The sequence below is a fragment of the Oncorhynchus mykiss genome, chromosome 9, assembly GCF_057628025.1.
Source record: "Oncorhynchus mykiss isolate SJ-2025 chromosome 9, ASM5762802v1, whole genome shotgun sequence".
NCBI classification, from domain to species: Eukaryota; Metazoa; Chordata; class Actinopteri; order Salmoniformes; family Salmonidae; genus Oncorhynchus; species Oncorhynchus mykiss.
Window position 1 is genome coordinate 6,234,593 of NC_143030.1, and position 22,651 is coordinate 6,257,243.

General features: G+C 48.4%; 1 protein-coding gene across 3 annotated transcripts in view; it reads right to left on the reverse strand.

Annotated features, from left to right (window-relative positions):
• The window catches only part of LOC110531342 (GRB2-associated-binding protein 1), a 61,779-nt gene that overhangs the window by 9,409 nt on the left and 29,719 nt on the right, over positions 1 to 22,651 (reverse strand). For 2 of the 3 annotated variants that reach the window (XM_036989229.2, XM_090183357.1), the window contains 6 exons: positions 20,297 to 20,468; positions 18,931 to 19,338; positions 18,370 to 18,617; positions 18,096 to 18,193; positions 4,206 to 4,668; positions 2,832 to 2,927 (listed from right to left, as the gene is read on the reverse strand). In XM_036989229.2, coding sequence (XP_036845124.2) covers positions 2,832 to 2,927; positions 4,206 to 4,668; positions 18,096 to 18,193; positions 18,370 to 18,617; positions 18,931 to 19,338; positions 20,297 to 20,468 — 1,485 coding nt within the window. The remainder of the gene's footprint in view (positions 1 to 2,831; positions 2,928 to 4,205; positions 4,669 to 18,095; positions 18,194 to 18,369; positions 18,618 to 18,930; positions 19,339 to 20,296; positions 20,469 to 22,651) is intronic. The other variant, XM_090183356.1, reaches the window with a different exon arrangement.

Here is a 22,651-nt window from a genome sequence, read left to right on the forward strand (position 1 = left end):
TCAATCAACGTCTTGCTCCCAGACAAATTAAACAACTTCTTTGCTCGCTTTGAAGACAATACGGTGCCTCGGACACGGCCCGAAGCCACAGACTGTGGGCTCTCTTTCTCTGTGGCCGATGTGAGTAAAACATTTAAACGTGTTAACCCTCGCAAGGCTGCAGGCCCAGACGGCATCCCCCAGCCGCGTCCACAGAGCATACGCAGACCAGCTGGCTGGTGTGTTTACGGACATATTCAATCAATCCTTATCCCAGTCTGCTGTTCCCACATGCTTCAAGAGGGCCACCATTGTTCCTGTTCCCAAGAAAGCTAAGGTAACTGAACTAAATGACTACCACCCCATTGCACTCACTTCCTCTCATCATGAAATGCTTTGAGAGACTAGTCAAGGACCATATCACCTCCACCTTACCTGACACCCTAGACCCTCTCCAATTTGCTTACCGCCCCAATAGGTCCACAGACGATGCAATCGCCACCACACTGCACACTGCCCTAACCCATCTGGATAAGAGGAATACCTATGTAAGAAATGCTGTTCATTGACGACAGCTCAGCATTCAACACCATAGTACCCTTCAAAACTCATCATCAAGCTCGAGACCCTGGATCTCGACCCGACCCTGTGCAACTGGGTCCTGGACTTTCTGACGGGCCGCCCCCAGGTGGTGAAGGTAGGAAACAACATCTCTACCCCGCTGATCCTCAACACTGGGGCCCCGCAAGGGTGCATTCTCAGCCCTCTCCTGTACTCCTTGTTTACCTACGACTGCGTGGCAATGCACGCCTCCAACTCAATCATCAAGTTTGCAGACGACACTACAGTGGTGGGCTTGATTACCAACAACGACGAGACGGCCTACAGGGAGGAGGTGAGGGCACTCGGAGTGTGGTGTCAGGAAAATAACCTCTCACTCAACGTCAACAAAACAAAAGAGATGATAGTGGACTTCAGTAAACAGCAGTTAGCTAACTCAGGGACATTAGTCCTGCTAGCTAACTCAGGGACATTAGTCCTGCTAGCTAACTCAGGGACATTAGCCCTGCTAGCTAACTCAGGGACATTAGCCCTGCTAGCTAACTCAGGGACATTAGCCCTGCTATAGCTAACTCAGGGACATTAGTCCTGCTAGCTAACTCAGGGACATTAGCCCTGCTAGCTAACTCAGGGACATTAGCCCTGCTAGCTAACTCAGGGACATTAGCCCTGCTATAGCTAACTCAGGGACATTAGTCCTGCTATAGCTAACTCAGGGACATTAGCCCTGCTAGCTAACTCAGGGACATTAGCCCTGCTAGCTAACTCAGGATCATTAGTCCTGCTAGCTAACTCAGGGACATTAGCCCTGCTAGCTAACTCAGGGACATTAGCCCTGCTAGCTAACTCAGGGACATTAGTCCTGCTATAGCTAACTCAGGGACATTAGCCCTGCTAGCTAACTCAGGGACATTAGTCCTGCTATAGCTAACTCAGGGACATTAGCCCTGCTAGCTAACTCAGGGACATTAGCCCTGCTATAGCTAACTCAGGGACATTAGTCCTGCTATAGCTAACTCAGGGACATTAGCCCTGCTAGCTAACTCAGGGACATTAGTCCTGCTAGCTAACTCAGGGACATTAGTCCTGCTATAGCTAACTCAGGGACATTAGCCCTGCTAGCTAACTCAGGGACATTAGCCCTGCTAGCTAACTCAGGATCATTAGTCCTGCTAGCTAACTCAGGGACATTAGCCCTGCTAGCTAACTCAGGGACATTAGCCATGCTAGCTAACCCAGGAACATTACATTAGCTACATTATTCAACACTAGTGTGGACCAGGGAGACCCAGTCACTACATCATACTAGGACCAGGGAGACCCAGTCACTACATCATACTAGGACCAGGGAGACCCAGTCACTACATCATACTAGGACCAGGGAGACCCAGTCACTACATCATACTAGGACCAGGGAGACCCAGTCACTACATCATACTAGGATGGGAGTAACAAAGAGAGAAGGGGTAGTGGGAGGGAGGAAGAAGGAGGAAGAGAGGGAGAGGTAGGGAGAGAGGGAAGGAGAGGAAGAGAGGGAGAGAGGGAGAGAGGGAAGGGGAGGAAGAGAGGGAGAGAGGGAAGGAGAGGAAGAGAGGGAGAGGTAGGAAGAGAGGGAAGGAGAGGAAGAGAGGGAGAGGTAGGGAGAGAGGGATGGAGAAGGAGGAAGAGAGGGAGAGGTAGGGAGAGAGGGAAGGAGAGGAAGAGAGGGAGAGAGGGAAGGAGAGGAAGAGACAGTGAGCAGGAGGGAGGGAGAAGGAGGGAGGGTGGGAGGAAAATAGGGAAGGAGAGGGAGAGACGGTGAGAAGGAGAAGGAGGGAGAGAGTGGGAGGAAGAGAGGGAAGGAGAGGGAGAGACGGTGAGAGGGAGGGAAGGAGGAAGAGAGGAAGGGAGAGAGAGGGAGAGGAAGGGAGAGAGAGGAAGAGGAAGAGAGAGAGAGGAAGAAGGATAGACGTAGTGCAGTGTATGCAGGACCAAGGAGAGGCACTCAATACATACTATTATAATGGATGACAGAACACAGATCAACCTCATGATTCAACCGTGACTAGCAATACGTTTCTTCACCTGGGAACAATACACACACACACACACACACACACACACACACACACACACACACACACACACACACACACACACACACACACACACACACACACACACACACACACACATACACACACACACACACACACACGAGTCCCCACAAACACTGTACAACAACACCACTACATATGAATTGACATTTCCTTATGTCACTGCTATAGCCCTGTCGTGTGGCTAGTACATACCCCGACGTCTCCTTGCCCGTGTGAACTCTCCAACAGTCTGTGAGTCAGTTCTCTCCAAGCCCAGGGGTTTTGGGTGGAGGGACATGGGGCTGAAACCTGATTCGTTCAACATAAAACAATGTCTAGATGTACAGATTTTGATTTCATGTACATCAGTGTCCATCAGACATAAGACCAAACAAACATAGAAGCAGCAGCCCGTTGAAGCCCGAGCCAAACACCACTGGACAGATGACCTTTGACCCTATGACATCACCCCCAGAGCACGACACATTCATCAACGATCAGAAGTGCCTAATGACAACAGTGACATCAGAACACATGGCTTCCCACCAAAAAAGACCGGGAGGAAGACTGTAGGTTACAGCTGTGAAGCAGCACAATAAAGCAACGTTGAGTCACACACACACTAAAACACCACGGAACCCCAAAGCAGTAAACACCTTTAATGCAAAATGGAGAACGACCAAACCAAGACCAGTCCAAACAGCCTGCACAGCAGACTAACAGCCTGTACAGCAGACTAACAGCCTGTACAGCAGAGCAGACTATCAGCCTGCACAGCAGACTATCAGCCTGTACAGCAGACTAACAGCCTGTACAGCAGACTAACAGCCTGTACAGCAGAGCAGACTATCAGCCTGTACAGCAGAGCAGACTATCAGCCTGCACAGCAGACTAACAGCCTGTACAGCAGACTATCAGCCTGTACAGCAGACTAACAGCCTGTACAGCAGACTAACAGCCTGTACAGCAGAGCAGACTATCAGCCTGTACAGCAGAGCAGACTATCAGCCTGCACAGCAGACTAACAGCCTGTACAGCAGACTATCAGCCTGTACAGCAGACTAACAGCCTGTACAGCAGAGCAGACTAACAGCCTGTACAGCAGAGCAGACTAACAGCCTGTACAGCAGAGCAGACTAACAGCCTGTACAGCAGACTATCAGCCTGTACAGCAGACTATCAGCCTGTACAGCAGACTAACAGCCTGTACAGCAGACTATCAGCCTGTACAGCAGACTAACAGCCTGTACAGCAGACTATCAGCCTGTACAGCAGACTATCAGCCTGTACAGCAGACTAACAGCCTGTACAGCAGACTAGCAGCCTGTACAGCAGACTAGCAGCCTGTACAGCAGACTAACAGCCTGTACAGCAGACTAGCAGCCTGTACAGCAGACTAGCAGCCTGTACAGCAGACTATCAGCCTGTACAGCAGACTAACAGCCTGTACAGCAGAGCAGACTAGCAGCCTGTACAGCAGACTAACAGCCTGTACAGCAGACTATCAGCCACTGGCTGCTGCATATGCTGTACATAAACAAATGATGGTAAGCAGACATGGACACCCTTCCATACATAAACACTTACCTTTCCGGGGTTTGAGGTTGCGGTGAATGGGTGGTGGTTGGGTGTCTCCCCCTCCTCCCCCAGTGGTGTGTCTGCGAGAGGGGCGTGTGTGGGGGTTGTGGGGAGAGGAGCGGAACACCAGGTGTGCAGGCGGGGGTACCTGTCTCCCCAGAGAAGGCAATTCTCCAGGGCATGGGGTCATAGTGACATAGTTAGGGTCCTGGGAGGTGGGGTCGGGGCAGGAGTGGGGAGGTAGGGAGACGAGGGAGGTGGGGTCGGGGAAGGAGGGGGGAGGTAGGGAGATGAGGGAGGTGGGGTCGGGGAAGGAGGGGGGAGGTAGGGAGATGAGGGAGGTGGGGTCGGGGAAGGAGGGAGGAGGTAGGGAGACGAGGGAGGTGTCGGTAGCGTTCATGGGAACATAGTTCTCATCGATATCTCCCTTTCCCGGACACATTCCACCTAATGGTACCATGCCTTTATTAATCTGGTGGGGGGGGGGGGGGGGGGGGGGGGGGGCAGAGAGAGAGGGGGAGAGAGAGAGACCGATGAGAAAGGTGAACTATTTTAAGTGAGAAGTAGGCATTGGTCTGAAGCTGAAAACTAAAGAAGATTCTCTTAAGCACCACAATGGCTATTCCACCCATGCTCTACCAAGGTTTTCCAGCACCACAATACCTAGGGCTCCCGAGCGTTGTACCAGATCTTCAATTTCTTGGCAATTTCTCGCATGGAATAGCCTTCATTTCTCAGAACGAAAAGACTGACGAGTTTCAGAAGAAAATGCTTTGTTTCTGGCCATTTTGAGCCTGTAATCGAACCCCCAAATGCTGATGCTCCAGATACTCAACTAGTCTAAAGAAGGCCAGTTGTATTGCTTCTTTAATCAGAACAACAGTTTTCAGCTGTGCTAACATAATTGCATAAGGGTTTTCTAATGATCAATTAGCCTTTTAAAAACGATAAACTTGGATTAGCTAACACAACGTACCAATGGAACACAGGAGTGATGGTTGCTGATAATGGCCCTCTGTTCGCCTGTGTAGATATTCCATTAAAAATCAGCCGTTTCTAGCTACAATTGTCATTTACAACATTAACAATGTCTACACTGTATTTCTGATCAATTCGATGTTATTTTAATGGACGAAAAAAAATAGATTTTCTTTCAAAAACAAAGACATTTATAAATGACCCCAAACTTTTGAAAGGTAGTGCATACATACCTCTTTTATCTCTATCATATCTATAATAATGACAAAGTGAAAACATGTTTTTTAGAAACGTTTGTAAATGTATTGAAAATTAATGAAAGAAATATCAAATGTCATAAAACATTCAAACCCCTGAGTCGACACACGTTAGAATCACCTTTGGCAACGACGATTAAAGCTGTGAGTCTTTCTGGTTTAAGTCTTTAAGAGCTTTGCACACCTGGATTGTACAATATTTCCACATTATTCTCTAAAACATTCGTCAAGCTCTGTCAAGTTGGGTGTTTGATCATTGCTAGACAGCCATTTTTTCTTGTCTTGCCGTAGATTTTCAAGCCACTGTACGTCAAAACTGTAACTAGGCCACTCATGAATATTCAATGTCATCTTGGTAAGCAACTCCAGTGTATAAGGTTATTGTCCTGCTGAAAGTTGAATTTGTCTCCATGTTTGTTTGAAAGCAGACTGAACTAGGTTTTCCTCTAGGATTTCGCCTGTGCTTTTAACGCCGTTCCGCTTCTTTTTTTTATCCTGAAAAACTCCCCAGTCCTTGCCAATGTCAAGCATACCCATAACATGATGCAGCCACCACCATGCTTGTACATATGGAGAGTTTTACTCAGTGATGTGTTGTGTTGGATTTGCCCCCAAACATAACACTTTGTATTCAGGACATAAAGTTATTTTCTTTATCACATGTTTTGCAGTTTTAGTTTAGTGCCTTGTTGCAAAACAGGATGCATGTTTCGGAATATTTTATATTCTTTACAGGCTTCTCTGTCATTAAATCATTTAGGTTAGTATTGTGTGCCTCCCGAGTGGCAAAGTGGTCTAAGACACTGCATTGCAGTTGTTCCACTAGAGAACTTGGTTCAAGTCCAGGCACTGTCGCAGCTGGCCGCGACCGGGAGACCCATGGGGCGGCGCCTCTCCCGAGTCCGTACGGGAGTTGCTGCGATGAGATTGGAACGAAAATGGGTGAAAGAAAAAAAATAAAAAGGTTAGTAAACAGGAGGTTTTGGAATATTTTTATTCTGTACAGGTTTCCTTCTTTTCCCTCTGTCATTTAGGTTAGTATTGTGGAGTAACTACAATGTTGTTGATCCATCCTCGGTTTTCTACCTATCACAGCCATTAAACTCTGTAATTGTTTTAAAGTCACCATTGGCCTCATGGTGAAATCCCTGAGCGGTTTCCTTCCTCTCCGGCAACTGAGTTAGGAAGGACACCTATATCTTTGTAGTGACTGGGTGTATTGATACGCCATCCAAAGTGTAATTAATAACTTCACCATGATCAAAGGGATATTCAATGTCTGCTATCTACCAGTAGGTGACCTTCTCTGCGAGGCATTGGAAAACCTCCCTGGTCTTTGTGGTTGAATCTGTGTTTGAAATTCCTTGCTCGAGTGAGGGACCTTACAGATAATTGTATGTGTGGGGGTACAGAGATGAGGTAGTCATTAATAACATCATGTCAAACATTATTATTGAACACAGAGTGAGTCCATGCAACTTGTTTTTGCACATTTTTACTCCTGAACTTATTTAGGCTTGCCATAACAAAGGGGTTGAATACTTATTGACTCAAGACATTTCAGATTTTCATATTTAAATCATTTGTAAACATGAATTATTGTGTTTAGGTCAGTGACCCAAAATCTTAATGGAATCCAATTTAAATTCAGGCTGTAACACAATAAAATGTGGAAAAACTGTGTGTGTGTCTGTAAATTTTCCTCTGAAGAGTAGGAATTAGGCTGTTTTAGAAAGTTTAAATCCTAAGCAACCTGCATGCACACATACATAGCCCGTCGTAGGTCAAAGCTGTGTGCTGGAAAATCTTGGTAGAGCATTGACGGAGTAGACATTGTGGTGCTCGTAGGAATCTCCTTTCTTTTTCTGCTTCAGACCGATCCCTACTTCTCACTTAAAACGTAGTTTGATGTTTTTAATTACACCAGAAGGTGATATCGTATCTTAAAGGTGCCACAGATGTCAGGTGCGTGAATGAGGACCCAAAAGCGAATTAACAAAACAGAGTTTCTTTAATGACGAAACACACGTAGGCTCAGATGGACAGGCAGATTCCGACAGGACAGGACAAGGTTAGCTGAACAGGCAGATTCCGACAGGACAGGACAAGGTTGCAGCAAACACGACGATAGTCTGGTTCAGGCATGAGTAACACAAACGAGAATCCGACAAAGACAGGAACAGGAACAGAGAGAGATATAGAGACCTAATCAGAGGGAAAAAGGGAACAGGTGGGAAAAGGGGTGAACGAGGTAGTTTAGAGAAGACAAGGAACAGCTGGGGGAAAGAGGGGAAGAACAGGTAACCTAATAGGACCAGCAGAGGGAGACGGAGTGAAGAGAAAGGACAGGAACAAGACACAACATGACAGTACCCCCCCACTCACCGAGCGCCTCCTGGCGCACTCGAGGAGGAAACCTGGCGGCAACGGAGGAAATCATCGATCAGCGAACGGTCCAGCACGTCCCGAGAGGGAACCCAACTCCTCTCCTCAGGACCGTACCCCTCCCAATCCACTAGGTACTGATGACCACGGCCCCGAGGACGCATGTCCAAAATCTTCCGGACCCTGTAGATAGGTGCGCCCTCGACAAGGATGGGGGGGGGGGGGGGGGGAAGACGAGCGGGGGCGCGAAGAACGGGCTTAACACAGGAGACATGGAAGACCGGGTGGACGCGACGAAGATATCGCGGAAGAAGAAGTCGCACTGCGACAGGATTAATGATCCGAGAAATACGGAACGGACCAATGAACCGCGGGGTCAACTTGCGAGAAGCTGTCTTAAGGGGAAGGTTCTGAGTGGAGAGCCAAACTCTCTGACCGCGACAATATCTAGGACTCTTAGCTCTACGCTTATTAGCAGCTCTCACAGTCTGCGCCCTATAACGGCAAAGTGCAGACCTGACCCTCTTCCAGGTGCGCTCGCAACGTTGGACAAAAGCCTGAGCGGAGGGGACGCTGGACTCGGCGAACTGAGATGAGAACAGCGGAGGCTGGTACCCGAGGCTACTCTGAAAAGGAGATAGCCCGGTCGCAGACGAAGGAAGCGAGTTGTGGGCGTATTCTGCCCAGGGGAGCTGTTCTGACCAAGACGCAGGGTTGCGAAAAGAAAGAATGCGTAAGATGCGACCAATAGTCTGATTGGCCCGTTCTGCTTGACCGTTAGACTGGGGGTGAAAGCCGGAAGAGAGACTGACGGAAGCCCCAATCAAACGGCAAAACTCCCTCCAAAATTGAGACGTGAATTGCGGACCTCTATCTGAAACGACGTCTGACGGAAGGCCATGAATTCTGAAAACATTCTCGATGATGATTTGTGCCGTCTCTTTAGCAGAAGGAAGCTTAGCAAGGGGAATAAAATGAGCCGCCTTAGAGAACCTATCGACAACCGTAAGAATAACAGTCTTCCCCGCTGACGAAGGCAGTCCGGTGACAAAATCTAAGGCGATGTGAGACCACGGTCGAGAGGGAATGGGAAGCGGCCTGAGACGGCCGGCAGGAGGGGAGTTACCGGACTTAGTCTGCGCGCAGACCGAACAAGCAGCCACGAAACGACGCGTGTCATGCTCCCGGGTGGGCCACCAAAAACGCTGGCGAATGGAAGCAAGCGTACCCCGAACGCCAGGGTGGCCGGCTAACTTGGCAGAGTGAGCCCACTGAAGAACGGCCAGACGAGTAGGAACGGGAACGAAAAGAAGGTTCCTAGGACAAGCGCGCGGCGACGGAGTGTGAGTGAGTGCTTGCTTTACCTGCCTCTCAATTCCCCAGACAGTCAACCCGACAACACGCCCCTCAGGGAGAATCCCCTCAGGGTCAGTGGAGGCTACTGAAGAACTGAAGAGACGAGATAAAGCATCAGGCTTGGTGTTCTTAGAGCCCGGACGATAAGAAATCACGAACTCGAAACGAGCGAAAAACAGCGCCCAGCGCGCCTGACGCGCATTAAGTCGTTTGGCAGAACGGATGTACTCAAGGTTCCTATGGTCAGTCCAAACGACAAAAGGAACGGTCGCCCCCTCCAACCACTGTCGCCATTCGCCTAGGGCTAAGCGGATGGCGAGCAGTTCGCGGTTTCCCACATCATAGTTACGTTCCGACGGCGACAGGCGATGAGAAAAATACGCGCAAGGATGGACCTTGTCGTCAGAGAGGGAGCGCTGAGAAAGAATGGCTCCCACGCCCACCTCTGACGCGTCAACCTCGACAACGAACTGTCTAGAGACGTCAGGTGTAACAAGGATAGGTGCGGATGTAAAACGATTCTTGAGGAGATCAAAAGCTCCCTGGGCGGAAACGGACCACTTAAAGCACGTCTTGACAGAAGTAAGGGCTGTGAGAGGAGCTGCCACCTGACCGAAATTACGGATGAAACGACGATAGAAGTTCGCGAAGCCGAGAAAGCGCTGCAGCTCGACGCGTGACTTAGGGACGGGCCAATCAATGACAGCTTGGACCTTAGCGGGATCCATCTTAATGCCTTCAGCGGAAATAACAGAACCGAGAAATGTGACGGAGGAGGCATGAAAAGTGCACTTCTCAGCCTTCACAAAAAGACAATTCTCTAAAAGGCGCTGGAGGACACGTCGAACGTGCTGTACATGAATCTGGAGTGACGGTGAAAAAAATCAGGATATCGTCAAGGTAAACGAAAACAAAGATGTTCAGCATGTCTCTCAGGACATCATTGACTAATGCCTGAAAGACAGCTGGAGCGTTAGCGAGGCCGAAAGGAAGAACCCGGTATTCAAAGTGCCCTAACGGAGTGTTAAACGCCGTCTTCCACTCGTCCCCCTCCCTGATGCGCACGAGATGGTAAGCGTTACGAAGGTCCAACTTAGTGAAAAACCTGGCTCCCTGCAGGATCTCGAAGGCTGAAGACATAAGAGGAAGCGGATAACGATTCTTCACTGTTATGTCATTCAGCCCTCGATAATCTATGCAGGGGCGCAGGGACCCGTCCTTCTTCTTAACAAAAAAAAACCCCGCTCCGGCGGGAGAGGAGGAGGGGACTATGGTACCGGCGGCAAGAGCTACAGACAAATAATCTTCGAGAGCCTTACGTTCGGGAGCCGACAGAGAGTATAGTCTACCCCGGGGGGGAGTGGTTCCCGGAAGGAGATCAATACTACAATCATACGACCGGTGTGGAGGAAGAGAGGTGGCCCTGGACCGACTGAACACCGTGCGCAGATCGTGATATTCCTCCGGCACCCCTGTCAAATCACCAGGCTCCTCCTGTGAAGAAGAGACAGAGGAAACAGGAGGGACAGCAGACATTAAACATTTCACATGACAAGAGACGTTCCAGGAGAGGATAGAATTACTAGACCAATTAATAGAAGGATTATGACAAACTAGCCAGGGATGGCCCAAAACAACAGGTGTAAAAGGTGAACGAAAAATTAAAAAAGAAATGGTTTCGCTATGATTACCAGAGACAGTGAGGGTTAAAGGTAGCGTCTCACGCTGAATCCTGGGGAGAGGACTACCATCCAAGGCGAACAAGGCCGTGGGCTCCCTTAACTGTCTGAGAGGAATGTCATGTTCCCGAGCCCAGGTCTCGTCCATAAAACAGCCCTCCGCCCCAGAGTCTATCAAGGCACTGCAGGAAGCTGACGAACCGGTCCAGCGTAGATGGACCGACAAGGTAGTGCAGGATCTTGAAGGAGAGACAGGAGTAGTAGCGCTCACCAGTAGCCCTCCGCTTACTGATGAGCTCTGGCTTTTACTGGACATGAAGTGGCAAAATGACCAGCGGAACCGCAATAGAGACAGAGGCGGTTGGTGATTCTCCGTTCCCTCTCTTTAGTCGAGATGCGGATACCTCCCAGCTGCATAGGCTCAGCACCCGAGCCGGCAGAGGAAGATGGTAGTGATGCGGAGAGGGGGGCAACGGAGAACGCGAGCTCCTTTCCACGAGCTCGGTGACGAAGATCAACCCGTCGCTCAATGCGAATAGCGAGTTCAATCAAGGAATCCACGCTGGAAGGAACCTCCCGGGAGAGAATCTCATCCTTTACCTCTGCGCGGAGACCCTCCAGAAAACGAGCGAGCAAAGCCGGCTCGTTCCAGCCACTGGAGGCAGCAAGAGTGCGAAACTCAATAGAGTAGGCTGTTATGGATCGATTACCTTGACATAGGGAAGACAGGACCCTGGAAGCCTCCTCCCCAAAAACAGATCGATCAAAAACCCGTATCATCTCCTCCTTAAAGTCCTGATACTGGTTAGTACACTCAGCCCTTGCCTCCCAGATTGCCGTGCCCCACTCACGAGCCCGTCCAGTAAGGAGAGATATGACGTAGGCGATACGAGCAGTGCTCCTGGAGTAAGTGTTGGGCTGGAGAGAAAACACAATATCACACTGGGTGAGGAACGAGCGGCATTCAGTGGGCTCCCCAGAGTAACACGGCGGGTTATTGATTCTGGGCTCCGGAGATTCGAAAGCCCTGGAAGTGGCCGGTGGATCGAGGCGGAGATGGTGAACCTGTTCTGTGAGGTTGGAGACTTGGGTGGCCAGGGTCTCAACGGCATGTCGAGCAGCAGACAATTCCTGCTCGTGTCTGCCTAGCATCGCTCCCTGGATCTCGACGGCTGAGTGGAGAGGATCCGAAGTCGCTGGGTCCATTCTTGGTCGGATTCTTCTGTCAGGTGCGTGAATGAGGACCCAAAAGCGAATTAACAAAACAGAGTTTCTTTAATGACGAAACACACGTAGGCTCAGATGGACAGGCAGATTCCGACAGGACAGGACAAGGTTAGCTGAACAGGCAGATTCCGACAGGACAGGACAAGGTTGCAGCAAACACGACGATAGTCTGGTTCAGGCATGAGTAACACAAACGAGAATCCGACAAAGACAGGAACAGGAACAGAGAGAGATATAGAGACCTAATCAGAGGGAAAAAGGGAACAGGTGGGAAAAGGGGTGAACGAGGTAGTTTAGAGAAGACAAGGAACAGCTGGGGGAAAGAGGGGAAGAACAGGTAACCTAATAGGACCAGCAGAGGGAGACGGAGTGAAGAGAAAGGACAGGAACAAGACACAACATGACAATACATGACAGTAGATAACATTTCCACATGCAAAGCCTGTTTTTTTTTTTTTTTTTCACCACTCAACGTATGTAATTGGCAGTGTTCATTTGTAACCTTAAATTTGTCCTCTGCCAAGAGGTCTGCTGTGTCTTAATGGCACAGGTGGTGTGCTTACATAACTACCAAGGGTTGCTGGTTTGAATCCTGGTCTGCTGGCTGCTGCCCTCTCAAATACATTTTGAGCTGTTTATTTTAGGTACTTGTAAAATATAGAACGGTCAAAAAGTAGTTGTCTGCAGTTTTCAGACGGAAGAAGAAGCTCAATTAATTGCAACAGTTTTACATTGTAAAATACAGTAAGACTCAATTCCCATTGAAAGCAAAGTGAAAGAAAATATATATATATTTTTTTAAAGTCATTGACTTTTCAAGGTCGTATAAATGAACCACAGAGACTGGCTCAGTCGGTAGAGTACGGTGATTTTCGATGGCAGAGTTGTGGGTTCGATTCCCACAGGGAACGCGTACGCACTTCACTGTAAGTCTCTCTGGCAAAAGTGTGTCTGCTGAGTGACTCAAATGGAAATAAAGATGTCCCCATGTATCCTAGAGCTTGGTCTTTCTCGTGCCTTTTAAAGCTTGTCTCTAGCCTAAAGTGTTGCAGAGTTATCTATTCTATACATTTATATAATCCGGCATTGGGTGGGGGGGGGGGGGGGGGGGGGGGGGGGGGGGGGGGCATTAGCCACTGGAATGGCCTAGTTATTGACAAATATGGAACACAAGGGCCAGTCCAGCTAGATGGGTGCCGGGTGCTGTAAATACAGTCAAGACGGTGAAATGGCAAAGTTGTTAGTTTGGCACTGTTGATCAACACACTTTTGAATTAAACTTTTCATGTCTGAGTTCCAAATATCTCTAGGGGTGATGAGGGAGTGGGTAGGATGAGGGAGTGAGGGAGACTGAGGGAGTGGAGAGGGTGATGAGGGAGTGGAGAGGGTGATGAGGGTGACGAGGGAGTGGAGAGGGTGATGTGGGTGATGAGGGAGTGGAGAGGGTGATGAGGGAGTGGGTAGGATGAGGGAGTGAGGGTGACTGAGGGTAGGATGAGGGAGTGAGGGTGACTGAGGGAGTGGTGAGGGTGATGAGGGAGTGGAGAGGGTGATGAGGGTGACGAGGGAGTGGAGAGGGTGATGTGGGTGATGAGGGAGTGGAGAGGGTGATGAGGGTGATGAGGGAGTGGAGAGGGTGATGAGGGAGTGGGTAGGATGAGGGAGTGAGGGTGACTGAGGGTGATGAGGGTGATGAGGGAGTGGAGAGGGTGATGAGGCAATGGGTAGGATGAGGGAGTGGAGAGGCAATGGGACGTCTCGTTGTCATGCCACTTTACTGCCAGCTGTTGACCGTTCTCCTTGAACCCCCCCCCCCCTTCTGCATCTTCCTGTTCCTGCTTCCGACATCCCCTTCCTGTTCGACTGGACTGTTGGAGATCAGATGCTGGAAAAGTGTGGGACTTTTGCATCAATTGTCCACACATACAAAGTGTGTCCCTTGCTGAGATGAGGAGCCAGCATGGTCATCACCACGGACCCGGACGCCCCAAGCCCCTCATAATGCTGGATGTCAGTGGTGGAAACTATAATGTCCCGGACAAATCCTGTCTTCACGTTGCACATGACAAAGACCTTGACCCCAAAACCTATGCCTTTTTTGGAGGGAATATATTGACGGACATCAAGGACATCACGGACATCAGAGACATCAGGGACATCAGATACATCAGGGACATCAGAGACATCAGGGACATCAGGGACATCAGGGACATCAGAGACATCAGAGACATCAGAGACATCAGGGACATCAGAGACATCAGAGACATCAGGGACATCAGGGACATCAGAGACATCAGAGACATCAGAGACATCAGAGACATCAGGGACATCAGAGACATCAGAGACATCAGGGACATCAGGGACTCATCAATACATAAGACCCGATCAGATGCTGATGTCAGGCTGTTAAGACCATTTCTTATTTTGAGTAACGGGTCATTTAGGCTGGCAGGAGCAGTAGCCTTGTTGACGGGGTGGCAAAGAAGGGAGTTGCAAACATAGCATCTGTGCTCCGGTAATCTCTCAGGAAGTTCTTCTTTACTATCCCCATGAGAAGGACTGTCACCAGGAAGGTATACATTTCACTAATTGTAGTTGTGCCGCCCCCCTACTCCTGGCTCTCTCTTCTCCTGTAGCTTCAAGGCATAGTGATTGGTCTCCTCCACTATGTCTCCCACCAACTCCTCTGTCAGAGACAGATTGAAGCACTCTGCCTCAGAGGGAAATGGCAAGGGGTGTTGCAATCCCTACTGGGACTCATCAAAGCAAACAGCAGGGCCAGGAAGGATGAAAATGGCTGGCGGCCTTCCAGCTACCACAGACCACCCCGTACTTCATCCACTGTTGGTCTGCCTCCATCACCACCAGCATCTTCAAAGGGACCTGGGACTTCGTCAGTGGGCAAAGGGTCCTCAGATTCAGGGTTCTCAAATGGCTATAAGCTTTGGGGGGCAGCTAATCTCTGTCACTGTCAGAATCTGATTTCTAACTTTCAAACTCAGACTCATTGTCAGAATTGTAAAAAAAAATATCCAGAATTTCCGGATTTGTGAGTTGGCTTCTTTTGAGAGACATTGTTAAATGCTACAGCTTAGCTCACTAGCTACATACATAAACAACAACCCCGAATGGCTCAGAGTGGACCGTGTTTGTTCAAAATGGCGACTGTGTTTGTTCAAAATGGCGACTGTGTTTGTCCAAAATGGCGACTGTGAAAAAAAGGTGTGGCTAGCTCAAACGCTAACTGTTGCGTCAAATGTAACCGGGCATTCTAAATAAGCATTCTAATCACAACAGTTTGAGTGTACTTTGTAGATTGCTCACACCTGTGGCTAGCTCTTACCGTAGCTTGGACTATAGAGTAGCTAGCTAGTATTGTAAAAGCCTATTGCATGTATTGTAAGGTAACAGCGTGACAATTTGCCCAAAGTTTGGTGTTAGTTTTGTGGAGAGAACAAAAATGTAGGAACGGCATTTGGAACGAGAGCTAACGTAAGCTAGCTTCTGTGTCGAGGTCAGCTGTTGTTGTCTGGCCCTATAGCTAGCTAGCTAATGGCTGAAGTAATTTGTGTAAAAACCTTTCATAATCAAATATAGATATCTACCATTCTATGCCTGTTCGTTAGCTAGCTAGATTTCAGCTGACTGATGCTAGCCACATAGCTAATCAAAATATATTTGTGCATTTTTGATTAACCTCAGCTTGAATTCCACCATTTAGCTAGCTACAATCTTAGAAAAAAAGGTGCTATCTAGAACCAAAAAGGGTTCTTCGGCTGTCCACATAGGAGAACCTTTTGTAGAACCCTTTTTGGTTTCAGGTAGAACCCTTTCGGGTTCCATGTAGAACCCTTTCCACATAGGGTTCTACATGGAACCCAAAAGGGTTCTTCCCATTGGAACCCTTTTTGTATCTACAGTAGCCTAGGTTGGTTCTCATCCACTTCTTATGATTGGTCAGCCTGGTGCAGCTGTGTTGTTGTCGAGCAACCGAGTTGCTTGACCCGGTGTTAGATCTCTTGAGTTGAGTGGTTAAAAAATACATGTGCATTGTCAGAAATGCTACAAAAAGGTATTGTTTCTTTATATACATGTGAGAGTGATAATGTCCGATGACTAGATATTCAGCTGTAGGCTCCTACTTGTCCGATGCCTAGATATTCAGCTGTAGTCTCCTACTTGTCCGATGCCTAGATATTCAGCTGTAGTCTCCTACTTGTCCGATGCCTAGATATTCAGCTGTAGTCTCCTACTTGTCCGATGCCTAGATATTCAGCTGTAGTCTCCTACTTGTCCGATGCCTAGATATTCAGCTGTAGGCTCCTACTTGTCCGATGCCTAGATATTCAGCTGTAGTCTCCTACTTGTCCGATGCCTAGATATTCAGCTGTGGTCTCCTACTTGTCCGATGACTAGATATTCAGCTGTAGGCTCCTACTTGTCCGATGCCTAGATATTCAGCTGTAGTCTCCTACTTGTCCGATGCCTAGATATTCAGTTGTAGGCTCCTACTTGTCCGATGCCTAGATATTCAGCTGTGGTCTCCTACTTGTCCGATGCCTAGATATTCAGCTGTAGTCTCCTACTTGTCCGATGCCTAGATATTCAGCTGTAGTCTCCTACTTGTCCGATGCCTAGATATTCAGCTGTAGTCTCCTACTTGTCCGATGCCTAGATATTCAGCTGTAGTCTCCTACTTGTCCGATGCCTAGATATTCAGCTGTAGTCTCCTACTTGTCCGATGCCTAGATATTCAGCAGTTATCTCCTACTTGTCCGATGCCTAGATATTCAGCTTTAGTCTCCTACTTGTCCGATGCCTAGATATTCAGCTGTAGTCTCCTACTTGTCCGATGCCTAGATATTCAGCTGTAGTTTCCTACTTGTCCGATGCCTAGATATTCAGCTGTAGACTCCTACTTGTCCGATGCCTAGATATTCAGCTGTAGTCTCCTACTTGTCCGATGCCTAGATATTCAGCTGTAGTCTCCTACTTGTCCGATGCCTAGATATTCAGCTGTAGTCTCCTACTTGTCCGATGCCTAGATATTCAGCTGTAGTCTCCTACTTGTCCGATGCCTAGATATTCAGCTGTAGTCTCCTACTTGTCCGATGCCTAGATATTCAGCTGTATTCTCCTACTTGTCCGATGCCTAGATATTCAGCAGTTATCTCCTACTTGTCCGATGCCTAGATATTCAGCTTTAGTCTCCTACTTGTCCGATGCCTAGATATTCAGCTGTAGTCTCCTACTTGTCCGATGCCTAGATATTCAGCTGTAGTTTCCTACTTGTCCGATGCCTAGATATTCAGCTGTAGACTCCTACTTGTCCGATGCCTAGATATTCAGCTGTAGTCTCCTACTTGTCCGATGCCTAGATATTCAGCTGTAGTCTCCTACTTGTCCGATGCCTAGATATTCAGCTGTAGTCTCCTACTTGTCCGATGCCTAGATATTCAGCTGTAGTCTCCTACTTGTCCGATGCCTAGATATTCAGCTGTAGTCTCCTACTTGTCCGATGCCTAGATATTCAGCTGTAGACTCCTACTTGTCCGATGCCTAGATATTCAGCTGTAGTCTCCTACTTGTCCGATGCCTAGATATTCAGCTGTAGTCTCCTACTTATCCAATGCCTAGATATTCAGCTGCAGTCTCCTACTTGTCCGATGCCTAGATATTCAGCTAGGTCGGGGATAAAATTTGAACCCTGTTCAACATCTGGTATGTGGCTCTCGGTAACAGCCCGATGGCTCATGATGAGAAGCAGGGAGTGTGTTGTGTATTTCCAATCAAGGTGATTAGTACATTTTCATCGACGTTGTTGTCATATTCGCTTAGTTATGATGATAAGGAAATGTTAATTTAACACTGAGCTTCAACGAAAAGCCTGCTATTGTCGCACTGAGCAAATCTTTTAGTATCCTAGTAGCTAGCTAGGAACCCTTTGTTGGTCTATAATAGTAACATATCTTATTCATTGATAGTTATAAAAAATGTAAAACTGCTAATGTACTCACAAAGTAGCTGTTGAAGCTGTCGCTAAACTCAAACATGCTGGCTCTGGTCTGGTCAGAGAAGGACCTTGGTACAGCATAGCTCTGCTGGGAACCTGTGCCTGTAAACACACACACACACACACACATCAGACATAGCGTGATTGTGTGGTGTTTCTGTATCTGTGTGTGTGTGTGTGTGTGTGTGTGGATGAGTGTGTGTCTCTCACCTGTGTGTGTCTCTCACCTGTGTGTGTCTCTCACCTGTGTGTGTCTCTCACCTGTGTGTGTCTCTCACCTGTGTGTGTATAGCCTGAGGTAGCTATAGTGTTACAACGAGGTGCTCTGGGATTGTTGCCTCTTCCTCCCTGTCCTTCTCCTCCTCTACCTCTACCTCCTCCATAGCTCCTCTCTGGTTCCGAAGCAGACCGGTGGAGTGAGCCCGACAGAGTGGCCAGAGAAGACACCTCGGCTGGGGCAGAGACCAGGGGCTTGGGGGGGCGTGGTGGAGGGGTGGAGGAGTCCCCCCGACCTGGTGTGGGTGAGCTGGGGGTGGATGGATGGATGGACGGATGGACGGAGGGAGGGAGGGAGGGAGGGAGGGAGGGAGGGAGGGAGGGAGGGAGGGAGGGAGGGAGAGGGAGAGAGAGGGGAGAGAGAGAGACAGAGAGACTAATTAGCAACAAATGAACAATCAATAAAATCAATCACAGACATCTCACTAAATACATAAAGATGAATGATCTATTTTTAAGAAGCTCTGGATAAGAGCAAACAAACAATACGCGTAAACAGTAAACAGACTGTTAGAATAGTTGCTAGTTTAAAAAAAGAAAAACACAAAACAATAAGTGCTCACCTTGCGGTAGGAGTAGAGGAGGGTACCTGGTAAGTTGTGTTGCTATTAGAATTCAAACGGTGTGATTTTGTGTTTATAGTGCTTATCCCTGTGCTGAAGACCATGTCATGACAGATGGGAGGGAGAGACACAGCCTGCAGCTGGAGGGAGTGTTTTCTCGGGTGGGGGGACGGGTGACCCCTAGTCCAGCCCCTATGGAGTTCAGGGGTTAACACGCTGTCCTGCGATTGGCTAAAAGTGTTGGTCTCCGTGGTGACGGCCCAGGGGCCGGGGTGATGGGGGAGGCCTTTAGCGAGGGAGGAGGAAGAGGAGGAGGAAGAAGAGGGAGGAGGCCAGTGGGATGGGAGAGTGTTTTCATTGTAGTCTGTTGAGTCAGAGCAGGTGGAGTGGTAGGAACTACCTGGAGGCCTGAAACAGAGAAATACAAACCAGGAGGACTATTATTCTGAAACACTTTTATTTTGAAATGAAGTAATTCTGTAACAAGACAAGACATTATCAACATGATTTTGATAACTCTCTTCTGACAAGTGACCTGTGTGTGTGTGTATCTGTATGTGTGTGTGTGTGTTTGTGTATCTGTATGTGTGTATGTGTGTGTGTATGTGCATGTGTATCTCTATGTGTGTGTGTGTGTCTATCTGTATGTGTGTATGTGCGTGTGTGTGTATGTGTGTGTATATATGTGTGTGTATCTGTATGTGTGTATGTGCATGTGTATCTCTATGTGTGTGTGTGTGTGTGTCTATCTGTATGTGTGTATGTGCGTGTGTGTGTATGTGTGTGTATATATGTGTGTGTATCTGTGTGTGTGTATGTGCGTGTGTATCTCTATGTGTGTGTGTGTGTCTATCTGTATGTGTGTGTATATATGTGTTTGTATCTGTATGTGTGTGTGTGTGTGTCTATCTGTATGTGTGTGTATATATGTGTTTGTATCTGTATGTGTGTGTGTGTGTGTCTATCTGTATGTGTGTATGTGTGTATGTGCATGTGTATCTCTATGTGTGTGTATTTGTATGTGTGTATGTGCGTGTGTGTGTATGTGTGTATATATGTGTGTGTATCTGTGTGTGTGTATGTGCGTGTGTATCTCTATGTGTGTGTGTGTGTGTGTGTGTGTGTGTGTGTATTTGTATGTGTGTGTCACAGGAGGCTGCTGAGGGGAGGAGCATCATAATAATGTCCGTAACGTAGCGAATGGAATGGCATTAAACACCTGGAAACCATGGAAACCACGTGTTTGATGTATTTGATACCATTCCACTGATTCCGTCCTCCCCAAATTAAGGTGCCACCAACCTCCTGTGGTGTGTGCGTGCTTCGGTCTGTCTGTGTGTGTGTGTACAGGTGTGTGTGTGTGTACCTGTGTGGTGTCTTGCTCTGGCAGTGTGACAGCCACAGGTACTCTGTTCCGTCCTCCTGACTGCTAACTGATTCCAGCTGAGGCGGGGCCATGACGGTGGTCGACGTGGAGACGGGGGCGTGGCCTGTGGTGACTGTGACTGTAGGGGTTTGGGCGGTGACGGTGGGTCTATCTGAAAGAGTAAAGATGGCTGGAGGGTTTTTATAGAAACTACGTTTTTGCCTCTAATCTGGACTCTACCCTTATACCAGAGATGTCGGTCCTGGTGGGCTGAAAAAAAACTTCAGTTTTTTTTGTTGTTGTTTCAACCTGGTAGTTAATTTCACTCACCTGGTGTCCCAGGTATAAATGAGTCCCTTATTAGAAAGAGATGATGAAAACCAGACGTGTTTGGGTCCTCCAGGACCGACACTGAACAGCCCTACAGATACTTCTGGTGGCACTGTGTCCATGTAACAGCAGTGCATAGTTCTACTCTGAAAACTGTTTAGTTTCTGTTTACTCTAGAGTCTCTGGAAACTCTGTTTAGTTTAGTCTCTATTTACTCTAGAGTCTCTGAAAACTCTGTTTAGTTTAGTCTCTGTTTACTCTAGAGTCTCTGAAAACTCTGTTTAGTTTAGTCTCTGTTTACTCTAGAGTCTCTGTAACTACCTGTAGGCTACCTGCTCTAACCACTAGGCTACCTGTCTCTAACCACTAGGCTACCTGCTCTAACCACTAGGCTACCTGCTCTAATCACTAGGCTACCTGCTCTAACCACTAGGCTACCTGTCTCTAATCACTAAGCTCTAACCACTAGGCTACCTGCTCTAACCACTAGGCTAGCTGCTCTAACCACTAGGCTACCTGCTCTAACCACTAGGCTACCTGCTCTAACCACTAGGCTACCTGCTCTAACCACTAGGCTCTAACCACTCGGCTCCAACCACTAGGCTACCTGCTCTAACCACTAGGCTCTAACCACTAGGCTACCTGCTATAACCACTAGGCTACCTGCTCTAACCACTAGGCTCCAACCACTAGGCTACCTGCTCTAACCACTAGGCTCTAACCACTAGGCTACCTGCTCTAACCACTAGGCTCTAACCACTAGGGTACCTGCTCTAACCACTAGGCTACCTGCTCTAACCACTAGGCTACCTGCTCTAACCACTAGGCTCTAACCACTAGGCTAGCTGTTCTAACCACTAAGCTACCTGCTCTAACCACTAGGCTACCTGCTCTAACCACTAGGCTCTAACCACTAGGCTACCTGCTCTAACCACTAGGCTCTAACCACTAGGGTACCTGCTCTAACCACTAGGCTACCTGCTCTAACCACTAGGCTACCTGCTCTAACCACTAGGCTCTAACCACTAGGATATCTGCTCTAACCACTAGGCTACCTGCCTCTAACCACTAGGCTACCTGCCTCTAACCACTAGGTTACCTGCTCTAACCACTAGGCTCCAACCACTAGGCTACCTGCTCTAACCACTGGCTACCTGCTCTAATCACTAGGCTACCTGCCTCTAACCACTAGGTTACCTGCTCTAACCACTAGGCTACCTGCCTCTAACCACTAGGTTACCTGCTCTAACCACTAGGCTACCTGCCTCTAACCACTAGGCTACCTGCTCTAACCACTAGGCTACCTGCCTCTAACCATTAGGTTACCTGCTCTAACCACTAGGCTCCAACCACTAGGCTACCTTCTCTAACCACTAGGTTACCTGCTCTAACCACTAGGCTCCAACCACTAGGCTACCTGCTCTAACCACTAGGCTCCAACCACTAGGCTACCTGCTCTAACCACTAGGCTCTAACCACTAGGCTACCTGCTCTAACCACTAGGCTACCTGCTCTAACCACTAGGCTCCAACCACTAGGCTACCTGCTCTAACCACTAGGCTCTAACCACTAGGCTACCTGCTCTAACCACTAGGCTCTAACCACTAGGCTACCTGCTCTAACCACTAGGCTACCTGCCTCTAACCACTAGGCTACCTGCTCTAACCACTAGGCTACCTGCTCTAACCACTAGGCTACCTGCTCTAATCACTAGGCTACCTGCTCTAACCACTAGGCTACCTGTCTCTAATCACTAAGCTCTAACCACTAGGCTACCTGCTCTAACCACTACGCTAGCTGCTCTAACCACTAGGCTACCTGCTCTAACCACTAGGCTACCTGCTCTAACCACTAGGCAACCGGCTCTAACCACTAGGCAAGCTGCTCTAACCACTAGGCTACCTGCTCTAACCACTAGGCTCTAACCACTAGGGTACCTGCTCTAACCACTAGGCTACCTGCTCTAACCACTAGGCTACCTGCTCTAACCACTAGGATATCTGCTCTAACCACTAGGCTACCTGC